This window comes from Monopterus albus, unplaced genomic scaffold, assembly GCF_001952655.1.
Source record: "Monopterus albus unplaced genomic scaffold, M_albus_1.0 scaffold24.1, whole genome shotgun sequence".
NCBI classification, from domain to species: Eukaryota; Metazoa; Chordata; class Actinopteri; order Synbranchiformes; family Synbranchidae; genus Monopterus; species Monopterus albus.
In genome coordinates, this window is record NW_018127904.1 from 1871238 (window position 1) to 1881702 (window position 10465).

General features: G+C 39.5%; 2 protein-coding genes across 2 annotated transcripts in view; both read right to left on the reverse strand.

Moving 5' to 3' along the window:
• Nucleotides 1-5740, reverse strand: part of cfap65 (cilia and flagella associated protein 65) — a gene marked incomplete at its 5' end in the record, with an annotated part of 15987 nt that extends 10247 nt beyond the window's left edge. The window contains 9 exons of the mRNA XM_020594687.1: nt 111-305; nt 398-666; nt 845-1069; nt 2551-2691; nt 3596-3804; nt 3988-4154; nt 4652-4754; nt 4905-5092; nt 5720-5740. Coding sequence (XP_020450343.1) covers nt 111-305; nt 398-666; nt 845-1069; nt 2551-2691; nt 3596-3804; nt 3988-4154; nt 4652-4754; nt 4905-5092; nt 5720-5740 — 1518 coding nt within the window. The remainder of the gene's footprint in view (nt 1-110; nt 306-397; nt 667-844; nt 1070-2550; nt 2692-3595; nt 3805-3987; nt 4155-4651; nt 4755-4904; nt 5093-5719) is intronic.
• Nucleotides 5741-7211: 1471 nt separating this feature from the next.
• LOC109957141 (motor neuron and pancreas homeobox protein 1-like) lies at nt 7212-10147 on the reverse strand. Its single transcript, XM_020594797.1, has 3 exons — nt 9488-10147; nt 8580-8740; nt 7212-7829 (listed from the first exon to the last, which is right to left on the reverse strand). Exons 1-3 carry the CDS (start codon nt 9936-9938, stop codon nt 7485-7487), a joined length of 957 nt encoding a protein of 318 aa, XP_020450453.1. The 5' UTR covers nt 9939-10147; the 3' UTR covers nt 7212-7484.
• Nucleotides 10148-10465: the final 318 nt, after the last annotated feature.

Here is a 10465-nt window from a genome sequence, read left to right on the forward strand (position 1 = left end):
AAGAGATACAGTGCCATTTATTAGTGACAGCTGGGCTTTATAGTAAATTTCAAGTTTTCCCTCAAGATATTTAAATAAACTAATCTGCATATCACTCTGTGGCATTTTACCTCCTCCAGGGTGGAGGCCATCCCCTGCTGGTTCAAGTGTACTTTCTGATCTTGCTGCACGACACCGAGCGTGTCTAGTGGGTGCTGCCTGCGGTAAGAGTGAAGTTTGCACAAAATCAAGTGTTCAGCTGTCAGTATGGTTGGTTTCTGGAGCTCTGAGTGACAGGTACCAATCAGGTCAAGGAACAGAGGGCCCTAAAAGGAAGATTAGGTATCAAGGTATCCTGAAATAGGTTTGTGTCTGTATTGTGAGTATGTATATAGCATATCTCTATATTGCCTCCTACCCTATGCAGGATGAGACATGCCACTCTTCTGTGGTGTGCAATGGGCTGTGTGGGCCTATAAACTGCCTTCAATGTGGTATGGCCATGTGGGCGGATGGTACCACTTGCTGGCTGGATGCTAAACACACTGTGCCCATTACAGTCAAGATCCCATTGGTAAATAGCCTCAACAGGTGAAGAATTAACTAGCTTCAGTCTCTGTATGACTGCTCCTCCTTCTTCAGTACAGCCAAAGTCCACAACAGAGGATGACAAGGAAACTTTGGGACCTAGTTACAAAGAGAAATATTTTTATCAACATGCATCAAAATGTATCTAAGCTAAATTTTCCCTTTCTTTTTAATTTAAAAATGTTGAAGAATAAGCTTATGGGCTACACATTTATCTGGCTTTCTGACATTGCATCAATATTTTTTGATTGTGTCTGTTTTTCTGCCTGTCCCTCACCTATACAGGTTCCAGTGAGTTTGAGCATGCTTTCGTTAAGAGCCCCACTACATTTTAGAGATAAGTACTCAACAGAAACAGTATCCACCACAGCAGGAGAAAAAGTGACTGTGGCCCGTTGTGATTCACCAGGTGCCACTTTACCCCTGGTGACATCACAGCTGAACTCTGACCCTAAAAAGGGTATCCCACTGGACAGTTGTGACAAGGAGAATGATGCGTCACCTGGGGGGGAAAAAAAAGGGGGGGGGGATTCGCAATAAGACAGAAGGGGCTCTATTTTCCTGCCTGTGCAATTTCTGCATTGCCTCATTCGCAGTATTTTATGCTTTTATGCAATTTTCCTCAGGTGCATGTCTACTTTTTTGCGCATTGGTGTGTTTGGTATCTTCCCGCCATAAATGAATGTGCTTACGCTGAGGTGGGAGGAGAGGTGTAGCTGAGGCCATGTGTATGCTGATTAGGCAGTGCAATGCAATTTTCGTGCTCATTTTGAATCAAAATAACGATAGCAATGACACCTGCTCAGACCGCCTCTTATCACTGTCGCAGGTGCATTTACAATTTTCCTAACAAGTGAATAGGCACATAGATGCACAAGATATGCATATGTATTTTAATGGTGACACCAACTTGAAGTTAACCCTTAAAACCACAACTGATCTGTTGGAATTTTGAATATTTTATTGTGCATCATGAAGATTTTAAAATAAGATAAATAAACAAGCTCTCAGTATGTGGCTATAGATATGAATATGGTCGAACAGTGTTGGTGTGTGTCAGGACACACCATCTGATACCTGTACTGGATGCAGCCAGAGGTGATATGCGGCGGTGTTTTTAGGAATCCAAATCGACATTAAAAATTACAAATAATAACACATGAAAGCAGCTCATGAGCCAAGATAAATAACAAACACCCCGCAGACGTCCCGATCAATCCTGTTACACAGCAGGTAAAGATCTCACTGTGTGCTGCTGCCACTGTTAAATTACAGTTTTTTCAAACAAACAAACTTCACACACATATACTGCACCTCTGTTACTACCTCAAGGATATATGTTGTGTCTGTTTTTGCATTTTATGGTGGTTTGATCAGTTTTGATAGCAGCTATAGGTGGATGATACATCCACTGGCTGTACACTCTGGCAGACCACAGTCATTTTCACCATAAATATAGTGATTATGATATAACTTTTTTTGTACTATTTTAAAAAGCTGAAACATTTATAAAGTTATATGCGTGAATCCCGTGGATTTTGTACATTGGATGCAGCTGGGAGTAAATTGCACAATATAATTGCTGCTGGTTACAAGACCGGAGATATTCTTTCTTCCATGTACAAAAGCCTGATCAGTGATATAAGCAGACTACTGGGTGAATATTTATGTGCAGTACTTCTACATAGTTTTGTCACTGTCAACTGAGGAATAGAGTACATATATTAACTGGCAGGAGAAAAAGATACAGACACAGGGAAAGAAAATGACAAAACATTGCTAAGCAAGCCCATACTGTATATCCCGTGCCTGGAGTTTAGATACATGTTTCCTGTACGCTGTTGCAGGAAAATAGAGCCCAAATCATTGACAGTATACACATGCATTAAGAGTTTAGATACGTTTCCTGTATGCTGTTGCAGGAAAATAGAGCCCAAAATCATTGACAGTATACACATGCATTAGTGTATCTTTGTGTATTACTTACAGGAGAGGGGTTGAAGATGTCAAAGTGTTTCTGCAAACTCCTGCCAACCGACACAGACCCAAAGTGGAGCGCTGGACATCCTTGTTCTCTTTGTTCACTGGTACCTGGATTTCTCAGCTGAAGATATGGGTATTTGGCTAAAAGAAGAGGCAAGACAAGATGAACATGACAAAGTATTGGTTCCTATTTCTTAAACAGTTCCATCCAGAATACAGAGCCAATTAGTTGTCAGTTTATCAAAAATAAAGTTCCAATCAAAACAAATATCGAACATTCACTCAAATTTGCATAGTAATACACAGGCAGAACAGAGAACAGCTATATTAGTGGCTTAAGTGGTCATATAGGTTGAGGGCATGCTCAAAAACATAGTACAGGAAACCTGGTGTTTTGTTATTCTCAAACAACCCTACTTACCATAGAAAGTAGGTTTGTTTTTAACAATCTTACTGCCATTAATACAACCAAACCAGCCACAGAGTTGAGGGCAAGTTGCAATCTTATTAACTGATTTCGGTGGTAAACCATGCCTATCCATTTACATTTAGACCACAAATTTTGCCCCCGACAGTCATTTTTAAGATAATATTCATCAGGGGTTCAACAATACAACCAGCTCACAATTCAGTTCGATACACGATACAGGGCTTATGGGTCTTTACACAAAGAATGAAAACCTGTCACAGTTAAATTACACTGTGGCTAATGGCTAGTTTACTGTAGCTATCCCTAGCGGACATCACAGTCAACAGGTCGGTCAAGAAAACAGATTTGGCCTACATGTATTGGCCCCTAAATAAATAACTAATATGGGAGTCTTGACTTAATATTGCAATACATTTGTAAGTTTCACAGTGCACATTGTCACGTTTTTAATCACAATACATTGGTCCATGATGCACTATTACACCCCCAGTATGTTGTCAGAATTGTTCAGTTTAATTGGTAGTCTATGAAATCCATTTAACCACATACACAGTAGCGAAAATCTGGGGATTTACTGAACTCACTGCAACCTGTCTCAGCTGCCAGTTATGGTACCTAGGCCCTGCAGCAGCACAGTGCAGCAACTCTCTGCCTTGTCCCCTTCTTCTCCAAACATGCAGTAGACCTGTTCCTGGTATACCAGTGCCTCTTGTGGATGGAAGACCACAGTGATGTGACACTCCTGGCTGGGCCTCAACAGGCCTTTCTCAGGGCTCAGCTGGAATGGTGCTGCACACATCCACTGGAAATATGTGTGGAGTTTACTGTGGGAAGAAGAATATGTGGAAAATGGGAAAGACACAGAAAAAGAGGAGAGGGTGAGAGGGACTGATGAAGAAGTATGGCAATATGAAAAAGAAGAGAAAACCTAAATTTCTGCCTCCAAACACACACACACACTGTCACATTGTATGCATGGATATACACACATAAACAATCATATGTACCTTGCATTTTTGAGCCAGAAAGTAGTATGTGTGGAGTGTTGAACAGCACAGACTGGCAGCAGCACAGAGTCAGGCACCTCCAGGGCGTGGCAGGGAATGGTGGCACGAAGGCGTACTTGAAAGCTGCCATCTTCACCTTTGAACTCGATGCTGTCCTCATACTCACACTGCCCCAAGCAGTCAGAAAGACACACAAAATGACATCTTAAAACTACTGAGGCAGATCATGTAACACCCCTAATGCTTTAGTAAATAACACTCATTGCCTTTTTAAATATACTGACACAATATCCTTTTTATTTAATTTCTTTTTGTGATGCTGTGTGTCATTTTTTTCACACAACATAAGCTGTGTGCTCAATATACTGTATGTTATGGAACTCTGCTATATAAAGGTATATAGGTATTAGAATGTTAAGGTTCATTTGTCCTCATTCCTCTCACCCACTCATTTCATTCAGACTTACAGTATCTAACCAATTACATCATGGTGAGACTTCAAATGTATTTGTCTACAATAAAGAAAATCAGTCCACAGTCTAAATGTTTATTAGGTCTGTGGTTTAAGGATGCAAAATATCCGGTACGTTTCTTAACATTTACTAGAGCTGCAGCTTTCAACATATCAGTTTGATTTAGTGCTGTTAAGTTTGGTATGAGTTACCCTCTGTAGTGGTCTAAAGGTGACTGGTATGGAGAAAGAAGTCCCCGGGCTGAGAACAATGGTTGGCGGAATTAAGGTGGTGAAAAACTTGGACACTGGAGACCTGTGAGGGAACAAGGGGGGCAGGGGGATCCCGTAGATTTCCATCAAATTTCTACCCTATATTGTAGCTAACTGTAAAATTTAACATGTTTTTTGTGTGAAGCTTATACATATGTGTATACAGAGATGTGCCTGTGTACGTTTGTAAGACCTCAAGTGTAGCTTCTGCAGCTTGCTATTAATGTTCTTTAACACTAATGTTTTGGTGAGCTCTTTGCCAAGGTCCCAGTCCTCCCAGACCAACTCTGGCCTCGTTTCCAGCCCTAAGAAACAACTTCTTTTGCTGGACACCTGTTGCTGGTGCTCCCCTCCCTGTTGCCTGTGGTGATTCCCTTGATCCTACCAGGTGGGGCGATGCAGAAGATGTGAATTTTGGAAAAATACACAAACAAATGACTTTAAGACTGAATAAACACAATTATTTTGAAACAACAATATGCCAACTACATTTTCAAAAAGGACCATGTTCTCTACAAACACTGACTTGTGTTATTCTGTCTTGAAAGTATTGTGCAAATGCTGTGGGACTGACCAGAAAGGATGGAAGAAATGGATGGAGGCACCAGTGCCATTTTCTCAAAATAACTTAAGATTAATGTGCAAATAAGCACAAGGTCAATTTTATTACAATGCAATCTAATAGACTAACTACTAGGCAATAATGTAATGACATACAAATTAGACCAGTAATAGTTATAATAAATTTCATTACAGATCTTCAGGGTCATTTCTGTATATATGACCATATTGGAATTGCACCTATTTCTCTCTTGATAGGAAGACAAACAGACAGAGAGAAAAGTCAAGGACAGCTTAATAATAAACAATAGACTGCTGTATGGAGGGTGTATTATTCTGGGAATTATAAAAACTGATCTCACTTATGCACAGGTACAGTGGCTCTTAGTAAAAGTGGGCACTATCTTAAGAATAGTACAAAGCTGTTTCTATTCAGTCTTTAGTTACTTTTGAGTCGTTTCCAGCAGAAAAAAAAGGTCCATGTTGCTCCTGGACCCCGAGCCTCAGCTAACATAACTGGAGAAAGAGAGAAGGCATTTACACAACGACAAATACAGAGCAAAGTTTTTGATGGCGGTCCGTTGTTTACCATGTTTTTGTTGTAATTTCAAAAAGTTGGCACACCTATTATGCACTAAAAACAAATGGCATTAGGCAATATTTAATACAAAGTTAAGAGCATTTAAAATGTACTTAAATGTAAGTGAAATATTGAACATGGATAACGTAATTTTACATTGGCTAGCACAGGGCGCACAAAGCTAACAATTAAACAGACTTATTACTAAATTAAACTCGGCTCATACAGCACACGAGCGTATCCTTACCTTCTTTCCAACGTCAAACAATAAAGGTTGCAAACTACGTTACTGTTACTTACTCTGTTTCAGTGTGAAAAAGACTGCTAACAGTCACGGCAATTGGTTAGCTAGCTAAAGAAGTTTGTAGGTCATAGTATTGCTATGGCAACAGGTAACAATTTGGGTCGCCATATGTGCCTAATTACTAAAGCCGAAGAGGGACATTTTCTCTTCGCGATACGGAAATTGCTCTTTTACGGAAGAGGTCAGAACACCTTGTGATAACTTGCACAAATATTGCCCAATAATTAAAGATACTACCAAAATCATTAACATACAGCCAGAATGGTTCATAAAACAAACAAACAAAAACTCTTAACAAACACTTAAATTGCAAACATTGTATTTCCCTTTGACAGTCTGGGCTTTAGACTCAAATGTCATGAATTCAACTTTATTTTTCAAAATAATGGTCTCCACAAAGCCACTAATGATGTACTTAAAATGAAACATATAAAAATCCATCATTTTAAATTATATTGGCAACACTATGCTTAATGTAACAATAATTTAAAAAATACAGGAAAATGGCATATAAATAATAATTTTGAAATAGGTCTACCATAGAGTACAGTTACCCTACATGTAGCAATTTCGTTGTGTATGTGTCTTTAGCCTGTTACATGCAGTTTCACCAAGATAACACAAAACTAAAAAAAAAGGATATTTTACAACAGAAATTCATGACTATATCATCAAAAAGTATTTCAATAATCTGAACAGCTATTTTTGTCACACCATTTTAATACCCTAAAACATAACCTGGGTCAATGTGAATCCAAGTCCACATTTCCAGTGTTAGACAAATATTTGTCCAATATTTGTAACAGACCAGGAAGTACTAATAACAATGTAACACAGACATTCCTTACAACATCAAGTTCATTTTTCTGTCTTTGTCCATTACTTTCCATGAAAGTGCCATTACCTCCCATTCCTACAGTTTCAGAAAATCTACATTTAGTTTATTTCAGATTACAGCTTTAACTTTATTTGTACTCTTTCAATCACAACTGAGTCATGCACAAATGCCCATAACAAACCAAAATTATTTGTTGATTCTCAAGTCAACTCAGCTGTATTACTGGCCATTAAACCATTAAATATCCAGATACATACAGATGGCATCATCCTGGTTTTATGCAATCATTTTTATATCCAGTCCAATAGACAGCTCTCAGCATCTCCTTTTGTTAATTTAGGACCTCCAGATACAGATATGAAACTGTGGATTGCACTGCAATAAATGAATGATCCTCTTCATGCCACCATTTTTGTGTACCTGGCTGCAATGTCTATTGTGTTTTCAGGAACAATAAACATAAAAACATAAAATAAAAGCATGCACAACTTTATGGGAAAACTCCACCTCTTGTTATTGAGCTTCCTTCCTCTAGCACCTCCTCTGTGTAAGAACTTGAGTTCCCTGTTCCTCTGACAGCAGGCCTTAAGAAGTCGATACAGCCTAAAGAACTTGCCCTCAGTGTCCCTGTCTCTTCTTTTTCATCCTTGTCCTCCTCTTCTAGCTCCTTTTCATCCTCCAGGCTTGAGGAGAGGGAGTCACCCTGAGATTTGGCACTGTGTATATCCATCTCATTTCTTTCTGTATCAGTCCATGGGGTGGTTTGAGCTGCTTGTTCCTTGGCTTTGTGGCTTCTCTTCCACTTCATACGTCTGTTCTGGAACCATATCTTAACCTGGTGAAAAACAACAGAGAAAAAATGTTTAACAAAAGCAAGTCGCCATTACCATGTCTTAAATAAGGATGGTTGAAAGCAAGCTTAAACATGTCCTAGGAGAAGTAACTTTGACAAATAAGTACAATAACAGGGGGAGTTCACTGGATTTTAGGTCTTTTTAACAACTGTTTGTTAGCCTTAAACCAGTATGACAAAAGTAGTATGACTAAAATCAGGTAAGACAGTAATAGTACTTTACCATTTTATCATCATGGCTATGCAAAAAGACAAATCATAGCATTAATTAGCAACGATAGTATGGCCAGGCAGCTACAGTATGTTATACAACATGCTCTCCAATCACTATCCAACAAATAATAAATAGTAATTGAATCATGTCAAAGGCAGAGTAATGCAGCAACAAAACCGTGCATGTGTGCTTTGAAGTGATGTCATTGTTGTAATCTTACAATCACAATTACAACATTGCTCAGTCTGCAGTTAACAGATTTCTGTTTGTAATTTTATAATATATTCTCTTTCTAGAAGCATTAGTAATATGTTCTAGCAAACAATGGGCTTTCAAAGTCCCTATCCTCTAAAACTCATACAGTGTTATACTGCTACAATGCCATGTACCACAACTTGACAGAGAGTATGAGGAATGGGATAAAGGGAACACACACACATACACACACACACTGAAATAAGGTACAATGTGATACAATAATTTAAAGTGATACATCGCACAGCGTCCGACACTCTCACCTGAGTCTCAGTTAACATGAGTGAAGTGGCCACCTCAAAGCGTTTAGGCCTTGACAGGTACTTGTTGAGCTTAAACTGGTTTTCTAATTCCAGCAGCTGCTGACTGGTGAAAGCTGTCCTCGGCCTCCGACACTTCCTCAACAAATCGGCTTGGGAATGGGCTGGGTGGGGAAACACACAGGGAGAGGCAGAGATAAACAGTAGGAGACAGTACTTAATCTGTGCATTTATACTCATTTACATTTTGTCATGTTATTCTGTGAGAGCACAATTGCCTCTTTTATAATGACATTGATAGTAGGCCTAAAATTTAAGGAAAGAACAATATCATTAGACATATAGTTTTGAACAAATCTTCAACATAATTTCAGTGTGGTTTCCATCCCATTGTTTGTCCATTACCATTTATTGCCCTGGTATGAAGTTGAGCCGACAGGATATTGCTTTGGAGAGGTAATAAACTTTCACAGAGGTCCATTACATTAATGAAAACACTATACATGTGTTATCTTTACAGCAGTGCAGTGTCAAGGTCGTTTCAAAATCAAGATCAACACACAGGTGTTAGCAGGCCCTAAACATGAACATAAACTGGTTATTGGCCCATCCATAAATTAAACAGCATGTATGACCCATGCGTACTGTACTGTATAGTTACTATAATCGATTTTTGTAGTCTACATGCAATTTTAGTTTTTAATAAACTAGATGCAAAAATAAACAAGAAAAATTGTTTCAACAAATTAGGCAATATAAAAATGTATATTTATTATAATATTTAGCCTATTACTTCAAAACTATTAAAAGCTTCTGTAAAATGGGCCATTATATGATTATATTTAATGTAAATGCAATCATGTAATAGCTTACTAAATGCCAGGGACAACCTACTAGGGAAAGCCTCTCACCTCCATATTCTCCCAATCTGGGTATCATCAGCCCAGCTCTGATCCAGTGCTCCAGCGGGGGTGTTCCTGCCATGTTGGCCCCTTTCAGCTGTTCCGGGTACGGATGGACCAGTTGCGAGAAGCCGGAGTATATGAAGGCGGGGTGGTGGCCTCCAAGGGCCGGCAGGGGGTACATGGAACCCGGGTAAATTCCGATGAGACCTTCTTGCTGCAGAGCAACAAATCCGGACTGGGATAGGTTGAGAACTTCAGGCTGCGCTGGAAAGAAGTTTGTTGGATCTGGCTGAGGGGAGGGCGTCTCAGAGCCGCGGTTCGACTCCGGACTGTCTCCTGGGCTCCTGCTGTAATATAAGCCCGGGGACGCACAGTCGCTGTCCGTCCTCTGCTCCACGTCGTGCGCCAATAGCGCATCAATGCGAAAGTTTTTGGATTTCTCCATGGTGGTAGTCATTCTGTTCAAAGATTTCGCGAGTGCACAGTAGGTGTTAAACGGGCCTCCTGTTTTTGTGAGCAACTTATTTGCAAAACTTGAAATAACCCCCCCAGGTGAACTTTAAATTGGTTTCTAATTGCTATGTAAGCATTTAAAGTTTGCAGAAACCCCTCGTTATTGTCATTCCTCTTGTGGAAGAAATGTCTTCTTTCTGACTCACGCCACTTAATGGCATGTGCGTAAAAGCCACTTCAGTGAGCTGAAAAATGACTTGCACCCTGTAGAGCTATAAAGTCTGCTGCGTTGTGATTGGCCACAGCCTTGAGACACAGGAGCAGGGTATGCTCGTTCTTCTCAAGGGTTAAATATAGACAATCATGCACTCCTGGATCAGATGTATAGCAAATTCTACAGTAATAAAATACAACACTGCAGTAATTTAAGTTTGAGTTATGTGGTCGTATCACAATCTTATAGTAGATGCTTCAAAATACACTGAAAAAAAAGATTTGTTGGATTTACTTGATTGTAATGTGTACATCGGT